General features: G+C 40.8%; 1 protein-coding gene and 1 non-coding gene across 4 annotated transcripts in view; one reads left to right on the forward strand and one right to left on the reverse strand.

Annotated features, from left to right (window-relative positions):
* Positions 1-21,797, forward strand: part of RGS20 (regulator of G protein signaling 20) — a 105,819-nt gene that overhangs the window by 24,738 nt on the left and 59,284 nt on the right. For 2 of the 3 annotated variants that reach the window (XM_037035372.1, XM_037035373.1), the window contains one exon: positions 688-987. The exons of the other annotated variant lie outside the window; for it this stretch is intronic. In XM_037035372.1, coding sequence (XP_036891267.1) covers positions 688-987 — 300 coding nt within the window. The remainder of the gene's footprint in view (positions 1-687; positions 988-21,797) is intronic. 3 annotated transcript variants of the gene reach the window in all.
* On the reverse strand, positions 11,362-11,494 carry LOC118979353 (small nucleolar RNA SNORA66). The gene has a single exon (XR_005064896.1). It is a non-coding gene; the product is annotated as a small nucleolar RNA SNORA66 (small nucleolar RNA).

Here is a 21,797-nt window from a genome sequence, read left to right on the forward strand (position 1 = left end):
CAGCCAGATCCCTTCTCCCCCAAGTCTGAGGTGGGTCTGCAACCCTTCAGTCTTCTCCCACCATCTAAGTCTCCCAGATACCTATCCCAGTGGAAACTGGTAACCAAGTCCACCTTCTATGGCTCTGGCAGGCAGAGCTCTAGGCACTTTGGGGGGTGGTAAAAAAGAGGATGAGAGATAAGAGAGGAAGAGCACAAGTTGCAAAAGTATACCAAGAGATTTTCATTCAAATTCTAAAGAATCAAGAGATGTGCACACAGGCCCTTGTATACACTGCACTTCACATTTTTACTGTGCTTCGGAATCCCCTGAGAACATTAATATTCAGATTCTGTTGCAGTAGGTCTGGTAAGGCCCACGGTTCTGCATTTCTAGCAACTCCTAGTCAGCAAAGCTGCTGCTCCAGGGACAGCACTTTGAACAGCAGGGATTTAGAAAGAGGGGAAGAGGGAGAAAGGAAGGTGGAGGAAGAGGAGAGAAAGGAAAGAGGGAATGTTAGGGGGAGAAAATCTAACTAAAGACCTTTCTTTTTGCTCTCACCGACCTTCTCTTACATCCCCATGGTAATGCTGTAGTAAATGGCACTAAGTGCACATTTTCTTCAGTTTGTAGCTGGGCTCAGTAATGGTATGCTGGTTTTGTTTCTCTCCTTCCACTCTTGCCCTTCCCTTCGCTTGCTCTGCAAAGACCCCAGATTTGCCTTCTGCTCGGAAGCTGCTCACCCTCCTTTCCAGCACCCTCTACAGCCTCGTGCAGTTCTTCTCTCACCTTCTCCGGAGATCCCCTCCTGAGACTCCCCAGCGGCGCTCGGACTTCTCCCTCCTGCTTTCCGCCCGGCCCGGGACTGGGCTCTTGCGCGGGAGCGAGGAGTGGCCAGGCCGCCTCTCGCTCCTGCTCTGGGCAGCTCTGACACTGCCTGGTCGAGGCCCAGGGAAACGCCTGCCTCAGGAAGAGGACGCCAGCGTTGGGCAGCGCTCGTTCATACCCGTGAGTACCGTTGTCCCCACCATGCCCAACTCTGACCACTCCAGGACTCCTGCATCCCCAACTCCTTCCTAACCTTGACTCAGCCACTCCACACGCAGCCAACAGGGGCTCCGGCCAGCAAGGAGAGGTGGGAAAGTAGAAACAGGGTTGAGCAAGTTCAAGGAACAGGTGCTGGCAACTCTCCTGACACTTCCCCACTCAAGAAACCCTCCAAGCCACTTTTTTCCTGGGCCGTTTTCTTCCAGGATTCAAAGAAGAGGGAGGAAGCCCTCCTCCTTCCCGAGGCTGCTCTCAGACACAGGTTCTTAACGCATCACTCTCCTCCCACTCCTTCCAGCCTTCCTCAGCTGCGCCTCCGATCCCTCCTCGTGTGCCCCCTCCTCTGCCCTCCACCTCCAGCCACTGCCGGCTGGAGAGGCCGGGGAGGAAATGGCGTGATATTATTTTTATGTCGAGTCAGCTTCCAACTTCAGTTTAGTCCTCTGAGCTCAGGCGCACTGCGCCGGCAGTGCCTCGCTCCTGAGGGCACCCTGGGGACTCTAGGGAGACACAATCCGATTCTTGTGCACAGGCCTGGCGACAAAGTTCCTCCTCCACTCTCCAGGCCTTCCTCCTTACCCCGATCTCCGGAGGCCCTGATGGAGGGAGGGCAGCTGCCAAGGGTCTCAGAAGGATCCGGAGTTTGGAGTTAGACTTTGCCACCCAACCCAATCCAACCCTACTCCTCAAACGAGGTGAAGCCTTTGGCTCCCGCAGGCTGGAGTGGGCGAGGGTCCCCCTTCCCAGTACGGGTGGGACAACCTGAGACTGAGTCGGAGCCGGTGTTGGATAGGGGCAGAGGTCCAAGAAGCACTTTGGGAAAAGGGAGAAGATAAGAGGCTGCCCTCTAGAAGCAGGGCAGTCCGCGGCAAGAATCTCTAGGGACTGAGCAGCTCCTCCTTGCACAGCGCACCCCCAACACACGCACCTCCCTCTGCCTCCTTCATTCACAAGGTCTGAGCAGGCATTCCCGCACTTGAATCTGGCTGCGCCCCCAAGCGCGGAGGCGTGGATACAGCAGAGGAGGACTCTGCAAACACCCTTAGTGCTTGCCTTGCTTTGCGCCCACGGTCTCGGTACTTTCCAGGCTAAAAGAAGGGGGCTATGGTCTGGGTGCAAGTTCGTGCCCGCGTGGGGCCTCGGGTGACCCACTGCAGCGAAGCCGCGGCTGTCAGAGCCAGGTGGGATTTGGGATTGCTCCGCTGGGGAAGGAGGAGAGGGTGGAGACAGAGCACAGGAAGTGAGAGAAAAGGAGAGGAGGGTGAAAGGAAAGACCCAGAGCCAGAGGAAGAGGAAAGTTGGAGAGAGCAATCGTGAACGTGAAAGTACATCACTTGGTATTAAAATTTTTAATAAAATACAAGTAAGTAAATAAATAAAGCGCACAGGGGACGCATGCGCAGGGCCGACCACCGCGACCCGGCAGGGGCTTCCCCTCCGGCTCTCCAGGCAAACAGTGGAATCGTGAGTACCTTGCTTTCTAAACCTCTCCTCTTCCTCTCGCACTCTTCTAAGACCTCGGGCTGGGAAGTGGCTCTGCCAAGCTGGGCGCGCACGCTGGGCAGAGCTGGCATGCTAATCGTCGCCGCAGTGGCGGGAGCGCATGCTGGTCGTTCGCCTATTCCCTGGGTCCAGGCCGGTACAATGGTGGGGGGGGGGGGGCATCTAGCCACCAGAATCAATTTCTATCCCGCCCACCAGGGCATCAGCCTCTATAGCCTGAGGTCAGTGAGTGGGTGGGGAACGCAGGAGCCTAATACTTAAAACCTTAAAATGCATATTGACACCCGTAGTATATCTGGGAAATCAGGAGGGTGGAAACGTGGGCATTCCCACTGGATATCGAGATGGACGAGGAAGGAGCCGGTCACCGAGGCAGGCAGGTGGGAAGGCAGAGGAGACACTCCCTGAATCGCAGAACCTCCCTTTAGGGGAAGCGCAACTTGGGACAAGGACCTGGGGAGAGGGCCAGGAAAGGGCTCCTGCACTCGGACCCAGTGGGTCTGACTCAGTTTCAGCATTTATGTTCCTGAATCTACAGTAGGCTTTTTAGGAGCGGGTGTCGAGGGTATTTTTCTTGAACGAAGCTGGGTGATGGACTCTCCTCCTCACTGTCGGAGTTGCTCTCAGGAACTTGGAAGGAGTCTGCTGTGGAAAATTGAACGGGGAAGCCGGGGAAGAAGGAAGGGGGAAGGGAGCGAGGGACCAAAGGAGAGGCGGAGCTCTGAGAGAGAAGTGGGCTTCTGGGGTGGGTATGCGCGGGGACCTTCCCTGCCCTTATTGCTGGGGGACCAGCCTGGAGTGAGGCCCGGGAAGAGGCAGTGCTCTCGGAGGTGTGGGCGTTTGCGGTGGAACTTCTGTGTGTCGGCCGCCCTTGCACGCTCGGGAGAGTGGGCGGGAAGGAGTGGGAATTGGGGAATCTACGTGCTCTGCTGCCTGCCCATCCTGCGTCTGGAGGAGGGGGCAGGGGAAAGGCCTCGGGACAGGCGGCTTGCAGGGACTGGCTTGCAAGGTGGAGAGTCTCCCGGACTTGCCAGCGTCCAAGAAAAACCCACGCGAGTAACCAGGGCTCTCGAGCGACCCTAGCGGCGGGCGGGACACGGCCCAAAAAGAACTGGCAGCTAAGAGAGTAGGCACTGACTGGGATCCCAGGGTGCTGCTGCCGCATCCCCGCCACCTGTGGCAAATAGAGTGGAGGACTGACTGCGAATACAGTTTCTATCAGGGAGGAGGGCGCCAGAGGGAAAATGTCTTCCACATCCCTTGCTTCTCAGAATCCCGCAGAGGCCCGTGGCTCTTTGTCCACCCCCACTGTAGCTGGTGCTTTGGGTGCGGGTGCAACTCTCTCACCCACTGGTAGCAGAAGCAGCCATCTGCAAGGGGTTTTCTCATTGCCCTGGGAGTATGGGGAGCAGGGAGCTCCTGCACTATTCTCCAGTCATCCTTCTTGGGTCAACCTTCACCTGCAGCACGATCCTAGGGCCTTCCTTTCACTTCTAGTGGTTCCAGATTGTGGAATCCATTAACTATGTGAGGGTCCGACTTCACGAAACTGACTTCCTCTCGACTTGGCAAGGACATTTGTAATAAAATGGCCTTGTCCGTAAATTCTTCTTCTTCTTCTTTTTTTTTTTTTTGCTGGTAACCTAATTTTCTACTGGACATCATCCTGTTTATCCTCTGTTCATCAAGTGGCATCTTTTGTATCAGAAATCAGGAACTCGGCCCTGGCTGGCGTAGCTCAGTGGATTGAGCGCGGGCCTGCGAACCAGACAATCGCGGTTCGATTCCCAGTCAGGGCACATGCCTGGGTTGCAGGCCCGTTCCTTGCAGGCTAACTACCAGCATGGGAGGCACAAAAGGCAACCATACACTGATGTTTCTCTCCCTCTCTCCTTCCCCTCTAAAAAATAAATAAATAAAATTAAAAAAAAAAAGAAATCAGGAACTCATATGAGAGGCAATATTGCCTAATGGGTAGGAATCCTGGGCTGTAATTGTCTGGTTTCAAATCCCAGCCTAGCTGCGTGACCTTAGGCAAATAACTTAACTTCCTGGTGCCATAGTTTTATCATCAACATATTGGGGATAACAGAAGTACCTACCTCATAGAGTAGTGCCAGAATTCAGTAAAATAATATAGTATAGCTCTGGTACATAACAAACAAAAGCTATCAATGCTATTATTATGTTGATCTAAATTAGCCTAGTAAACTTCAAAAAATCAAAAGATAAGGAAAAGTGCACATTCTGTGTACTATACAGAGTATACATAATGAAATAGAATACTGGAATGTATTCTAGTAAATCATGAATACTAGAAAAACAGTCAATGTCTTTTGTGTCGACATGTAAATTTAAATACAATACTCATGGACGTGGGCAACAGTGTGGTGATTGTGGGGGGAGGGTGGGCATGGGGCAAGGGTGTAAGGGGACTAAATGGTAATGAAAAATACAATAAAAACTATTAAATAAAAATAAATTTAAATACAGTGCATTTCTACAGCTTCTGGACCCTTTTATTTCAAATAATTATGAAATATTTACATACAAGCTCTAAACATTATTTTAAGACAATTAACTGTAACCTTCAAATATATTTCACTTTGTAAAACAGATATGCATGAAAAATATACACTAGGTCATAGTATATTAAAAAACAATGTCTACATTAAATAGTGTACTGAGTCAATTTTATTGTGGAAACAGCTTTGAAGCTAGAAATGCTAACATCTCTAAGATCACTTCAAACATTTTAGCCAAAATACTCTTAATATCAAGAATACAGAATGGTAAACATAAGATTACTTATTCCAACTCCTTCACTTTACACACAAGGAGGCATTCAGAGAGATTAAGGGCCCAGGCCAGAGATCTCCAGATAAATAGGAGCTAAAATAACATTAGAATTAGGTCTTCTGAGTCATTTCCCAGGGCTTTTCAACAACACACTGAAGATTTCCTACAGATTTATGAACCTTTAACAAATAGGAAACCAGAGTTGTGGGGGCGACTTTTCCCGTAAGTCCCCCCATCCACCACGAATGAAAGTAAACACTACTAAGACATGGTCTACTTGGTGAGGAGAGGTGGCCGATTTCTCTGAGGAAACAAAGGCCAGGAGTGGTGGCCAGTTCCTCACAGGAAAAAGGCAGCAAGCCCCTTCCTCCAGGGTCCTTTATTGGGTTGTAATACACAGGAATACAGGGTGGCAAGGATCAAACAGTAGATAACATTTCAAAGAAATCTGAGGACTTAGTCTGAGTCAGAGTCTGTCAGGAAGGGAGTTTGCAGAAACTTCAGGGTTTCCTGCTCAGACTCTTAACATATGAATGAAAGTACTCTTAGCAGAGCAGGTTTCACAGGTTTTTTAGGAATTCTTTGTGATGCCAGATTTTTCCCCAGGATCCGCTCTGGCAAGGCAAGGAGCTGCACCCCTCTCCATCAGGTTTTCAGGCTTAAGTGGATTAGAGCCAGGAAGGACTTCTCCCAGAGAACATGGGGACTCAGGCTATGCCACATAGCCGGGGATGGGGGGATGGGCGAGGGTCCATTGCTCACTCTTTGTTGCAGCCCCCCAGTCCATGATGGCCTCCCAAGTGATCTAGTCTGGCTTAGGTTGCCCCTCTGTCTGTGAGGAGACCTACCTGTCATGGACTTCCTGACCATGCTTTGGGGGCAGGGAGGAAACTGAGGCAGCATTTGCTACCAGAGACAAGCCTTGTCTCTTGTGGCTCGCATTCTGGAGGTCACTGGCTCATCCTTAGCCATGGATGGGGGTGGGGGGTAGTTACAATTCCTGAAACCAGGCAGAGCGGTCCCCAACACAGAGTTATTATATAGGAAAAAATAAACAAGCATGTGTTATTTCCAACACAAGAAAGACCAGGCAGTAATGTGGCTAGCTAATCTTGTCCCACAGCTTCATCATGGCCCCTCAATGTAGAAGATATGACCATGTGACTTGCCTAAGGTAGGGTAAGGTCAAAGATCAAGCTAGAGGCAGAGCCAGCATTAGAATATAAGGTCCCATTAGGCTGCATGTTCTATTAATCCTTTGTAGCAGTTTTACATTAGAAACCGTTTTTGAGCTGTTCTTAAATTTTAACAATCTCCTCCCTGCTGGTTTTGAAGGTCTTTCCTGTATAAAGAGCTATTTAGGAAAGTCCTTCAAAATTAAACAGAGATTTTATTATTTCAGATTTTGTGAACAAGCAAGAGTGAAAGAGAAAAAAACTTTATTTGAGAGCAATAACTTGGCTATTGGCTTCATTTCAGGTGCTCAAATGGTGGTTTCTATCATCTTAGTGTTCTTTCATTTCTACACGTGGTAGTGACATTCACCTAATACAGATAGATGCAGCAGGTGGCTTGAAGGTCCAGCCCTCACATGAGCAGTTTAGGAATTACATGGCAAAGCCTTTCAAGTGAGCATTTGGTTTTGCTAAGTTATTTATAGGAATGGTGTCTTCCAGGGAAGGCATTTCTAAAACTGTGACTGCATCCTTGAAGAAGGGAGCCTTGGTTCTCTCCAGTGCATGAACTGGGTATCTTATTCTTGACTTTGCATCTCTGTATACATACCAAATGTTCTTAGACAGAAATATAGGACATTAAGTAGGGTGTGGCTTTTTAGCATGTTCCTAAGCCTGATCAGCAGACTTGAGTTTTGAAATCACATGTGTTAAAATTAGGCCCCAGAATAATCATAATGTGAATCCAATTGGGAATGTTGTGGTTTGGTTTTCAGAGTACTACCAGGTGACTCACAATGTGAGCTTCTATTCAAATCCATATAGTGTCAGTCAGCAACTAACAGGGTTCACTCTGAGTCAGAGCTTAGCATTTAACACAGTAAGTGTGAGTCACTGATTATCCAGCACTATCTGAGATGGTTCCTGAATGTTACCTTCATCAGCTCAAGAATTTAGACAACACTGTATGGGATGAGGCAGTCTATAGTATAATTGAGTGGGCTTTTGCAGCGGCCATTCACAACAAAGTTGTGAGTGCTCAAGATTATGCATACATAGATTACATTACCTTGATTCTAATCCAGTTGATTAGATTCTAGCTATTTCCATGGGGAATCCTTTGGAAAATGTAATATGTTCTATTGACCAACTGTGATATTTTGCTTGAGTTATTTCAAAGATTATTAAAGCCAGGTAATATATTTGGTTTTAGAGTGCTCAATTTCTCTTTATTATTTAATTTTACTATAAAAAGTAAAATCATTTATAAGTGCTTTAGTATTTTAATGTTGGACAGTGGCATTTCATGCAAAGCTGCCCAGCAGTTTGATTTGACTCTCTGAGGTCCTGGTTTGATAGCATACATCTAACACAATAGTGAAGTAGAGGATACCTTGTTCTTGAGTATGTCCTCATTTGTCACCTCTGACACCAACTGAATAATAGTATTTGCTCAAGTGCTAGAACACAAGTTTGTGGTGCTGCTCTACAGCTCCTTATAACCCAGCACTTAAAACCCTTCTGGGGCTATATGGCTAAATCAACACAAGCTTTTATGGCTGTTCCTTTTGGGAAACACATGGAAAGAATGATGCTACCTATGCCTCCCCTCACCCTTGTAAAACTTTTATCTGTCAGGGTGAGATGATAAAGAGAGTTAGGGGACTAGATTTTTTAATACTTGTTGATAATTAATGGTAAGAAGTTGTTATGCTTGGAATCAAAATTAGGCAATTGTTTAAAAGCACATGTATATTTTTCTCTGTCTTCTGATGGCCCCAAGAGAATCCCAGATGTGTGGACTTTACCATATACCTGTATTGTGTTTCTGCAAATATCTGTTTCTAGTGATAACTGGATACTAATTCATACATTGTCTGCTATACAGAAAGGTATAGATTCTGCTTTGCATTTAATGGGAGCTGTACATAAAGAGTTCTGGTCTTCTTCACTTAATGTAATTTCAGATCATTGGGACTATTTAATAAGTTAGACTATCCATAAAACTGAAATGAAGTTTCTACATAAGTTTGCTAAATTTCATTGAGGAGCTATAGTTGTTTTTGTGACATTCTGAATGGCTTTTAACTTTTTTTAAATTTGATTGTTAATGTATAGTAAATTGTACATATATTAAGTGTACAGATTAACAAACTTTACATGAGTACACCCTTATGTAACCATCATCTAGGTCCAGATTTCTCAGCCTCAGCACTACTGACATTTTGAATTGAGTATCTCCTTGTAGGACATTTAGCAGCATCCCTGTCCTCTACCCACTAGATGCCAGTAGCACCTCTCCCTAGATGTGACCATCAAAAATGTTTCCAAACATTGCCATATGTTTTCTGAGAGTGGTAATTGCTCACCACTGCTCCAGAGCAAGATATAGCATATTTTCCCCCCATATCCATAAGAACCCTCCTCTTGTTTCCTCCCACAGGTAACTACTTTTATAAGTTCTCAAAGTTCTCAAAAGTAGTTCTCAGGTAACTACTTTTATAAGTTGACATTTTAGGTGAAATGTTTAAGTTAAAACTATAAATTATTATTGCCCTACCAATTACACTCAAGCAGGCATTAATTACTTCTGCCAGAATATATATATTCATATTTCTCATCAACATTTAGAATTGTCAATCCATTTAATTTTAGTTGGGCCTGTTTTTGAACCTCATATGGACATATATTCTTTTCATCTAGTTCTTTAGCTCAGCATTATGTTTTTGAGCTTACTCATTGTTGTTGCATGTGTTACGATTTTTTTCAGTTGTCCAGTGTTCCTCTGTGTGAATACACCACAGTTCATTTATCCCTTTCACTACTGAAGGACATTTGAGTTGTTTCCAGTGTGGGCTATTATGAATAATGCTAACATAAACTTTCTTATTCATGTCTTTTTATGAATATAAGCTGTTATTTCCATTGGGTACCAAAGAGTGTAATTGCTGAGTAACAGATTCAGTATATGTTTAGCTTTATTAGATAATAGTCAGTTTTTCAAACTGCTTTTATTCTCCAAACCAGAAATAAGTAAGTAAGAAAATAAATAAATAAACACACACACAGACACACACATACAGGGTCCAGCACAAATAACACTGTTTTTTAATTACAAAACCATAAGCATGCAATTCTGTAGCATAACAATATCATACTCAAGCACACCATATGACATTTTAGGTGAAATGTTCAAGTTAAAACTATAAATTATTATTGCCCTACCAATTACACTCAAACAAGTATTAATTACTTCTGCCAGAATATATATATATATATATTTAGAATTGTCAATCCATTTAATTTTAGTCTTTCTCTTATCTGTAGAGGTACATCACTGTGGTTTTAATTTGTATTTCTAATGCTTATTAATGATTTTGAGTACCTTTTGCGGGGGACCATTTGTATATCTCCTATTGTAAACCTCCCCCGCATTTCTTTGGCCCTTTTTTCCATTGTGTTGTCTGTCTTATTATTAATGTGTAAGAGTTCCTTATACATTCTGGGTATAAGTGGTTGTCAAAAATGTGTGTGTGTGTTGCAAATCCCAATCTGCTCCTTGCCTATACACTCTCATTTCATTATCTTTTGACTTCTGTAGTTTCTATGAAAAGCCATGTTTCTCTGAAGGTAACATGTCTTCTACTTCTCACTGTTGTAATTTTTTTCTCTTGTTTTTGGCTTGCCCCAATTTGAATATAATGTGGCTAGGTATGGTTTTATATTTGTCTTGCTTACTATTCACTGAGTTTCTTGCATCTTTGGATTGATATCTTTCATCAGCTATGAAAAATTTTTACTCAATATCTCTTCAGATATTACTTCTGACCTGTTTTGTCTCTCCTGCTTCTATTATATATATTATTTGAGTATGTAAATACTCTATTATTTGAATATTATATAAAAGGAGTATTTTGAGTATTATATATGTAATGCTTACATATATTAGACTTTTTTCTTTTCTCCCTCATGTCTCATATTTTATGCTTTTTGTCCATGTTTGTCTCTCTTCTTCAATTTGAATACTAGCTTTTGACTTGTATTTAATTTATTTAACTTGTTTTCTCTGTGCCCAGTCTTCTGTCAAGCTAGTGAGTTTATAATTTCAGAAATTGTGTTGTTATAAATGTAGTATATCCATTTGATTCTTTTTAATACATTTGAATTCTATGATGAAATTTCCTATTTTTCATCAATTTTGTCCATCTAATTCTTGTCTACTAAATCCAATATTGATATGGTTTGTGAGCCCATATCTATCATTTGTTTTCTCTATCACATTTTTCCATCTCGTTGTGTATCTAGTAATTTTTATTATTGATATATGCAGACATTGTGTATACAGAGGTTGTGTAGGTTCAGATAGTATCTTCTACCAGCAAGGAATCTCCTTTGGAGGGATTTCCTCTGCGAGAATGAGGGGCTGGTCACTTTATTGTTAACAGGAATCAAAATGTGTTGGAGCTGTTTACAATTTTAATAAGACGTAAGTCATCTCTGGGTATATCCCATTTCTCATGTATTTTCTCCTGGGCTTTGGATTTAGAGCCTCTTGGGTTTCTATCTTTCCACTCTTGGAAGAATGAGAGACTTAGTCCCACCTTCAGAAGTTTTGAGCTTTGCTTTGTAGCCTCCCCCTTCCCCAAGTGGTTTCCACATTCTGCATGAGGCTGTGGAGACCCTTTATATGCTGTCCACACCCAGAGTCACCAAATGTCCTCAGGGATGTAAATAGCTGTGACAGACTGCTCACTTTTGAAGAGCTCTCCCCGCTCAGAAATTTTAGTAAATTTAATCATTCTGTTTCCATAGCTCTCTGGTGTCTTTAGAAATGTGGTTTTAATTATTTATTTTTTTACACTGTCCTAGGATAGAATGGACCACCTCAGTAGCTTTTGAGACCAATGCATTTCTATCACCACAATTACTTTAGCAAACCTGGTTCCCTTCATTTCTGCAACATCATGCAGAGTTAGTGATCAAGTTTGCACTTATTTTAATTATCTGACTTTACTTGTATAGTAACAAGGGTGTGCCCTGACCTATCACCATTTTTCCTGAAGATACTTTTCTTCATTTGTTTCTTTTTATTCCATGTTTGGGTCACATTTTTAATCTATTAGGTCATTTGTTTCCAATGCAATTTAGAAAATGAAGATTAAATTTTTGTCATTTATAATTATAAAATGTAATACATGTTTTTATGAGTTTCAAAATGTTAGAAGAAAAAGAAGTATGTTGTAATCCTTGCAACTCTGTTTCAAATTACAGTTGTGTCATGTAAAAGGCATAAACATTGGAATGAAAGAACTGGATTTGAATTTTCACTTACTAGTTTGTGAGCCTCTAATTTTTAATATATATAATAGGAATAATTACATTTACTTTAAAGTAAGAAATATTTAGCAGAGAGTTCAAGGGAGTATTTAGTATGTGGTACCTATTACCATTATTCTTCTAATATTGACCCATTATTATTTTAGGCCCCTGAGCATGAATAACTTGATTTTAAGCACTTACATTTTGATATATTCATATTAGGTACAGATTCTAATTTTTTTATTACAACAAGTTCTGAGAAAAGTTTTATAATATAAAAGCTTATACCTATGACTTAATATCTATTATGAATCCATACTTTGCCAAAATCTTTGTCTTTTCTAGGCCAAAAATAAATATATAAATTTTAGTGGCAGAAAGAATTACTTTTATAGTAATATGCTCTCAGTAAAATTTATATGTAACTACTTGGTGTTATGTCTAGTAGGGTTTATTATAAATGCTGGCAACAAAAAAACAATATTAAGACATGTTAAGAAAAGGCTAACAATATTTCTGGAAAGAACAGCTGTTTCACCTTGGCAGAGGAGAGTCTGTCTGGGGCTGTGAGTAATTTTAATGTTATCTCCTTGAATGATTTAAATATAATTGATTTTCATATTAAATTTCTTGTTACCAAGCTGGTCTTTTTGTTTTGATTTCTGCATTTGTTTCTTTTTTAAAAGACCACACTATTGAACTCTCAACATAAGATGAAAATAGGCTTGGAGTCAGTTTTGTGTTTCTGGAGTACATGGGCCTCTCCAGATCTGGGCAAGGAGGACACTGCTTCAGGTCTGTATCCCTGAGTCTGCTCTCATACCTTTGTCTAGTCTTCTTCACTGGTCTAAGTCAGCTTCACTGGAGAGTCAGCTTCACTGGTCTAACCTCCACATTCTGAGAAAACTACACTCCTTACAGTTTGTGGGCAGGTTTAAGTCAATGAAAAAAAATAATGGGATCTAGTTATGCATTAACTTGCAATTTATCAAATTTTCATGAGAGCTAAATTTTTGCTAAAGATATTTAGTCACTTCTGGCCCTTTAAGTGACTTGTTAGACTGTGCTACTCTGCTGGTAAAATAAAATACTTATTAACAAAAACATCTGAACCTCTAACCAGACTATGTCAAATAAATTTGTGTAAAAGGAGGGCAAATAAAAGGGTACAAAGAGGTAGGAAACAGGTAAAATTGTGCAAAATTTAATAAAGTAGAAAACTCATTTTGGGCTTGTAAAACAACAGTCATAAACTAAACAAAAAGATTTGTTTCTTTTCCTTATCTCTAGTGGTATGTTCATAATCATGAAGGTGTTAAAATTATAAATATTAATTTAGGTAGAGCATATATTTGTTAAAATATGGGGTCTGGCACAAATAATGACCCTCTTTTATTACAAAATCTTTTATTACAAAATCATAAGCATGTAATTCTGTAATGTAACAATATCACACCCAAGCACACCACATGACATTTTAGGTGAAATGTTCAAATTAAAACTATAAATGATTACACTCATATTATTACCTTACCAACCACACTCAAGCAGGAGTTAGTTCTGGCAGAACTTGTATATCAAGTTTATTCTGATAATCAGGAGATGACTATAGATTGTAATTTGACTAAAACCGGCCCTCTATGAGCCTTTTTATGTATCTCTTAGGATGGAAGTTTTATTTCCAGATCTATTTATCTAACTACCTTATTTTGTCTGACAAAAAGAAAGAGAAATTAGTAAATTACTACAGTTCTCTATAGATAGTTCAAAATGTAAAACCATTAAACATTTCAGTTCCTTGAAATTTTTTCAATTTTAAATCTGTTTGTTCATCATACCTAGCTGTTTAATACTTCATGCCAAGGGAAGATGAGGACCTAAAATTTAGTAAATATTTTGTTACAATTTGTAGAAAACCAAAACCTTGAAGAACAGAGATTCTCTCACACACACCGGAGGATAAGCAGACAAAAACATTCCACCAGCTCAGCCCCCAGAAGACTGTCTTGGGAACAAGACAGTGTGGAACCAAGGTGATGCACCGGAGTTTTTATTAGTCCATTCTAATTAGCAGCAGCCCTGCTAGAAAAAGGACTCCAGAGGCATTCCCCTTGATGGGCAAGCAAAAATAACCCAAAGCTGTCTAATTGTGCTCCGCGCACAGCTGTGGTGAGAGCCAGGAAGGCATTGTGGGTACTAGGTGGACCTGAGACTGGAGCCAATGGTGGTAAACACGAGGCCCTCTACCTCATTTCTATGTGGTAGCAGCTCCGAGCTCCTTGTCCCTAGTTAAGGAGTAGTTACATTTATACAGTACTAAAGTTACATTTGGCCCTTTGAAGGCAACCGTGAGGCAGATGTGGCTTCTGGTGAAAATGAGTTTGACACCCCTGATAGATCCAAGTCTTCTGGGGGGACAGACTTTGGGACCTTTGGCACATCACACACAATCTCTGAGTCCTAGTTTCTCTGTAGATAAAATGGGATGTTGAAATCTGTTCCACAGAATACTTTCACAATTAAATGTGAGTAAGGTGTGATTCCTATTGAATACTACATTTGCTTATGTAGACAAAGGAGAAACTATACATTAGCTGAAAACTGTCAATGGAGAAAGCAGGCTCTGATAAAGAGTACATTTTATTCTGATGTCACGGATTACCATCAAAAGCCACAGCAGACTAACAGAATCTGGGTCCTATTTTAAATCAGTGAATATTTTAGCTTTGTCCATGTGTCCTTTATACACGTTCCTTGATGGCCTTCCCTTATTTTCCCCCATTATCCCTCTCTACCCTCCCCTCTGGTTACTGTCAGTTTGTACTTTATTTCAATGTTTCTGGTTGCTTGCTTTTTTGTTTTGTTGATTAGGTTCCACTTATAGGTGAGTTCATTGAACAACAATAAAACATGAAAAAAAATTAAAAAGATTAAAAAATAAATCATATAGAAATTCAGTTCTAACATAAAGTATATAAAATGTAAAGCAAACTTCTAATTTATATAGAATGCAAAATATATCTGCACTTGTATAAGCGTATATTCAAATATGTATATACATAATTATAGCTTTATCATTCTATAAATGAATATACACTATAACATTGGATATAAAAATTACTTAAACCACTTTTCTTTGTTCTTATCTAACAAATAAGATACATTTTAATAGATTTCAGGTTTTCATCATGAAAATAAAAGAGAAACAAAAAATATTTTAGTTTGTGGGTCTTGTGGTCTCTATTGCAACTACCCAACTCTGCCATCCTGGCAGAAAATTGGGGGCTCATGATGGCAGTCCAGGCAAGGTGCCAAACTGAACTGGAGAGGCACTGGGGTTGGAGAGAAGTGAGAAGACCTGATAACATCTACTCCGGAGATCTGGCAAGCTGCTAAGGAGTGAGATGCAGTGAGAAGAAGGTGATTCCTATGATGTGGGCACCATGCTTGGACTTGAAGAAGACTGAAGAAGAAACAGAGTGGGCAGGAAAGGAGACTCAAGAGTCTGAGTCTTTATTTTAGATCCTAAAGTCTGAGATATCCATGAGACCTTCCATTGTGGCAAGTAGGTAGCTGGATTGATGTGTTTTGAAATGAAGGGGTTGGTCTGAGCTAGAGGCAGAAATGTTAATTTGTTAGACTATTTATGTATGATAGGTAGCTTGCTGCACTGTGGTATATTCATGAGGTATGGTAGGAAATTTTTTAGTGTCATCAATGGGATAGTACTACCCTAGAATTTGCACTTCCTTTTCTAAAACTGTAAATAATCTATGGAGAGTTTCCACCCTGTTCAGCATGGCCAAGTTGGTTGGTCTTTGTCCATGAAGCAAAAGGTCACTGGTTTAATTCCCAGTCAGGGCACATGCCTGGGTTGTGGTTCTGGTCCCCAGTTGGGGTGCATGTGAGAAGCAATGAATCAATGTTTCTCTCTTGACAGATGTTTCTCTCCCTCTCTTTCTCCCTACCTTCCCCTCTTCTAAATAAGTAAAATCTTTAAAATTAATAACAATCTACTGAAAGTTTCTATGTATTTATTACAGAGGTCAGCAAACTAAGGCACATGGGCCAAACCCAGACCACTGATTGTTTTTGTATGGTCTGCACACTAAGAATAGTTTTTATATTTTTAAACTTTTTATTTATTTTTTATATAAAGAGAGGGATTTATTTTGAGCTATTGGCTCATGCAATTATGGAAACTTGGCAAGTCCAAAATCTTGATGAGGTAGGTAAGCAGGCTGGGGACTCAGGGAAGGATTGCAGTTTGAATTCAAAAGCTGTCTGCTTTCTTTGTTTTTTTTTTTTTCAGATTTTGTTTTAAAATTATTGACACTATTATAGATATCCCCCCAAAGCAGTCTGTTAGCAGGATTCTTTCTTGCCTGGGGACAGGTCAGTAACTCAGGAACAGCTAAATTTACACAGGGCAAGGTGAGGGGGAGGGACAAGGAGCTTCCAAGTCCTTTATAGATGCTCCACCCTCCCAGCACTCTGATGTGCTCACCAGCAAAAAAGCTCAATTTTTATATTTTTAAATTGTTGGAGGGTGGAAATCAAAAAAGAAATGACATTTTATGAGACGTGAACATTTTACAAAATTTAAATTTCAGTGTCCATAAAGTTTCACTGGAATGCAGCCACACTGACTCATTCACATGACGTCTGTGACTGCTTTTGCACCAATAGAGAGTTGAGTAGTTGCAATAGAACCCATGTGGCCCAGAAAGGCTATGGTATTTACTCTCTAGTCTTCTATAGAAAGTATTTTTCTACCTCTCATCTATAACCTAAATGTAAGTGTGGACTTTTACTAGGTTCTTATAGGAAGCAACCTATAGGAAAGTTAAGTATGAAGTTCAACCAATAACAATGTTATTTTTTTAGAGAAATAGTATAATCCCAAGAAGAAAAATTTCAGAAAGATAGACCAATAATCCAATTAAGATAATCTCCTACAGGAAATAAAATCAAAGGATCTAATTTAAGGTTCCTTTTGGTATCTACCATTTTAACATCTAGCTCTTCATGCTAACAGGAAAACATAATGACAATCAACAAACCCTAAAAATGCTAATGAAGAAGAGCAAAAGGGAAATAATATGCACAAAGTTTTGTATAGGAAAGCTCAGATTTGAGAACCTATCAGGGATTCAGATTACTTACAGCCTGAAATTAAAACTTTAATTTTATACATCCTATTTAAAACATAGGATGGGGGTTTTCTATTTCATATAATTTATGGTGGGATCATTATCACAGAATGAAAAACTCTAACTAATAATGGACGTAAAGCAAAGTTCGAGGAGCCAGTGCTACTATCTACTAAGGGATCATAGAGAATTTTCTATGGAGAAAAGTAGATTTTGTAAAAAAGAGATGTAGAGAAAAAGTTTTCCCAGACAGACCTATAAGGAGTAGAGAAATCCATTTGTCACTTATGAACACACCTTTTTGTACATTTTTATCTGTAATTTGTATGTACATTAACATATTTCATAACCCATCTGCTGCGATTGGCAGAAGAGAAGTTCTTCAACCAGCAAATAGCTTGTGCCCAACATAAACAGAATGGATTAGGAGAGTTCCAGGAGATTGGACCAGAGTGGAAGGGGGCTTCTACAGCATCATGTGAGTTCCTCCTCTCACCTGTGATCAAACAAGGATGCCTTTGTGCATAAGAGTTGCCATAGTCCCAGCTAACAACTTAGGGGCAATGATAGGAACTGTCATCACAAATGTTACTTAATAAAGACAGTTAATATAAAAAGGGATGTTACATTTAAGAAACATAATAACTTTATGATAATCACACTTAAAAATATAATATCCACACAATAACTGCATTACCTTTCTCATACCCAATAATATTAACAATTTCCAGCATCATTTAATAACTAACTGTATTAGTGTCCTAGTGCTGCCGTAACAAAATACTGAGTGGCTTAAATGACAGAATTTTTATTTTCTCACAGTCTAGAAACTAGAAATTCAAGATCAAGGTGTCAACAGATTTGCTTTCTTTTGAAGCCTCTCTCTTTGATTTATTGATTGCTGTCTTCTCACTATGTCCTCACATGGCCTTCCTTCGGTTCATGTACATGCCTGGTCTTTGTGAATCCAAATTTGTAGTCAGTTTGGATTATGATCTGACCCTGATACTGTATTTTTTAACTCCGTCACCTCCTGAAAGATTGTATCTCCAACTAAGTTCGCATTCTGAAGTTTGCAGGTTAGGACTTCAGCAAATGAATCGATTTGGGGCACAATTCAGTCCATAACACTAAATGTATCACATCCTTTCTTCATAGTCTCTTTATATGACTGCTTCTTCCACCCTCCATCTTCTTTACATGCACTAACATGTGGAACAAGCAATGCATTTCCTTGTGGATTGTCCTACATCCTGAATTTGTTTGCTTCTTTCTCATGAGGCTCATTTGTTCCTCCTCTATTCCCTAAATTCTTGTAAACTGACTGGATGTTAGATTCAAGGGCTCAAATGGACTTAGGTTTAATGACTTGACCAGACCACCTCATAGGTGGTACTTGCACTTCCTACTTCATCAGAGGGACACCATGTCTTCATGACCAGCTAACTTTTAGTTTTTTTGAAAACATAATTTTGTAAAGCCCTTTCTGAATGCTTGGCAGTTCACTTCATTTACAAAGTGCTGATAGGTGCAAGGTACATTTGAGCACATGCTGCAAAGGTAACAGGTACTCCTCTTATTCTAGGAGCCTTTGCTTGCCAAAAGATCTTGACAGTATCCACTCCAGGTCAACCTTTAAAGCCCATCTCACATCAGGTCTGGAATGGTTCCTGATGCCCCCCCTCTCTTTTTGCCACCAGGTGCCTTCCTGCCTACCCCTAGCTGCAACTTCCCTGGCTGACCTGAAGAGCGACAACAATGACAATGATGATGATATTGCATTTCCCCCTGCGTTGTTTATTTGGAAAATTGTTTTAGGTTGAGGAAACTGCCCCACTTCCAGAACTGCATCCGAGAATATCAGATGTTCCCAGACTTTTCCTAGCACTGAAGCATGCTCAGAGTATATTTAGAAATATGGGTGGTGATTAGGGGAATGCAGAAGGGGTTTTACCCTTTTTTTCCCTTGGGAGGATACATTCCTTGTATCACTTCAGAATCAAAGAAGAAAAATGGATTTCATTCTTATGCTCTATAGTTTTTGTCCTAACTTCAGGCACCTAAAAGTGTGAATTTGTAGAGAATTTAAATCCACACCAAATTTCAGTTCACATTCTTAAGTTTATATTGAAGCATGTATAATGCACAATGCCCTCTGGGCTCTAGATTTATTTAGATTTCAAAACCAGAGGTAAATCTGAAATATGCACAGGATTGGATACAGTAAGGGCTTATGTGCCATTAATTGCACTTCATTGTCCTCTCTACTAAATAACTAGTTACACTTTATGCCTTTCTGTTTCTCTAGATGCACTTTGGGAACCCACTTCTTCACTGCTAAATGTAGAAAAGACTATAATAAATACAATAATTCTCTGGGCTAAAGAGTACTTCAAGTGCTTTTAAGCAAGTAAAGTACCTTCATTCCTGACCTTGTCACTAACCTGTGTCTGTAAAGGAGTCCACTGAAATGCCACATAATATGACTGGTATGTTCATCTGAGTTTCCCACTGAACATGATGTTCGGGGAAAGTATTGTCATGGTACATTTTTCAAACACACACTTTAATATTTCTACTAAGTATTAGGAACTGTACATAGTTCTGGTTTCTAATGTCACATTTCCTTCAGGCGTTGGGCTGTCAGTCCCCATACTGCCTACATCCAAGTCTGCATGATGCTCTTATATTTGTCTCTCCTCTCCATCACCTTAGTGTCTGTGGCATTGCTGTTTGTCACGCCAGCCACAGCACCAGAACACCACAGCTGCTATTCCTTACTATCTTTTACCTCTTCTTCCTCTTTTTCCTTGGGTATTTTTTATTTATTTATTTATTTATATTATCGTTCAAGTACAGTTGTCTCCATTTTCCTCCCACCACAGCCCCATGCCCCACCCATCCCCACCTCCCACCTTTGAACCTACCCCCATTAGCTTTGTCCATGGGTCCTTTATACATGTTGACAACCCTTCCCCTTCTTACTTGGGTTTTCCCCATTTTCCTCCCCACTGGTTGCTGTCAGTTTGTTCTTTATTTCAATGTCTCTGGTTATAGTTTGCTTGCTTGTTTTATTGATTAGGTTCCTCTTACAGGTGAGATCATATGGTATTTGGTTTTAACCTCCTGGCTTATTTCACTTAGCATAATGCTCTACAGGTCCATCCATGCTGTCACAAAGGCTAGGAGCTCCTTCTTTCTTTTTGCTTACTGCTAGGATTATATCCTAAGAACCCTGAAACACCAATTCAAATAACCTGTGCACCCCAATGTTCATAGCAGCACAATTTACAAATAGCCGGGTAATGGAAGCAACTTAAGTGCCCACCAGTAAATGAGTGCATTAAAAGCTATGGTACATTTTCATTCATTTCTTGATGTGTTCCAGCTTTAAGTCATGGAATGCCTTTGTCATACCAGAAGAAATTAATAATACCCAATGAAAGGTAACTTTATAAAACAGAGAGGGAGAATGACTTGGCTAATAGAAGCCCAGTGCAAGCAAATGACTTATATAAAAGTCACCAATTTAGGGACAAAAGTGAACTCATGTCCCATTTTAATGGCTTTTTGTATATTCAGAGAGTACATCTAACACCATAATCCATTTCAGAACATTTTCATCAATGCAAGGAGAAACCCAACACCACTTACCTATCACCTACCAAGCCCCTTTCTTCCGCAGCCCCTAGCAACTACTGATTTACTTTCTGTTTCTACAGATTTGCCTATTCTGGATATTTCATATAAATGGAATTGTACAGTTAGTGGCCTTTTCCATTTGGCCTTTTCCACTTAGTCATGTTTATATGGTTCACCCATGTAATCGTAGCATCTTAGAATAAGAAAAAAATTGAGAGCTCTGGCTGGTGTGGCTCAGTGGATTGAGGGCTGGCCTGCGAATCAGAAGGTTATATATAGGTTTGATTCCCAGTCAGGGTATGTTCCTGGGTTGCAGGTAAGGTCCCCAGTTGGGGGTGTGTCAGAAGCAGCTGATCTATGTTTCTCTCCCAGTCTTGATTCCTCCCTTTCTCCCTCCCTTCCCCTCTCTCTAAAAACAATCTTTTTTTTAAAAAAAGAAGAAAAACTGAGAGATAATCTTGTTGCTTCAGTTTGCAGACAAGAAAACTGAGGCATGAGGTGGTGGCCCATGCTGAGGTCGTGGAGTTTATGACAGAAAAGTAAGGCCTGCACCAGGACTTCTTTCAGCTTAACCCACCAGCAGGTTTCTTTGTCCTTCCCCAGTGGAGGTACAAACATGCTCTTTGCTCTAGTTGACAAGCTAACAAATGTACATTACTCTTACCTGCTCTTTCCATTCTCAGTTTTTCTTAAGTATTTTTGTCCCCTTTTTCACACACTGAGGGGCATTTTACGTTACTTCTAGGTTTATGAGTGGCAATGGTGCCAGGTGTCTGTGTGTGGATAAGTGGCACTTGGCTATTTGACTCTGCTGAATACAGTGAGAAAGGTATGGGGTCAATTTGTTTATGATCTTAAAACACAATATAAAGACTCTCCATAGTACTCATTCTATATTTTATATTAAATATTATCAATAAGTACTAGGCTTAATAATGGCATTGGAGTATCACTTAATAGTTTTCAGAGAAATTTCATTCTCTCATTTAATGCTTTTAACAAATCTTAAGGTGGCCAATAGTATACAAATGAGGATATGGAGGCTTAGCAAACTGAGGTGATTTGGCCTTAGCCTCACAAGTGGTAAAGGTCAAAATGGAAGGGGACATCTGACTTGAAACTCTATGGTCCGTTCACTTATGGTGTAGGCCACTACCCAGACTTACTGAAATTCTTGACA

The sequence above is a fragment of the Sturnira hondurensis genome, unplaced genomic scaffold, assembly GCF_014824575.4.
Source record: "Sturnira hondurensis isolate 20B ecotype Veracruz unplaced genomic scaffold, ASM1482457v3 Scaffold0022258, whole genome shotgun sequence".
In the NCBI taxonomy this organism is placed as follows: Eukaryota; Metazoa; Chordata; class Mammalia; order Chiroptera; family Phyllostomidae; genus Sturnira; species Sturnira hondurensis.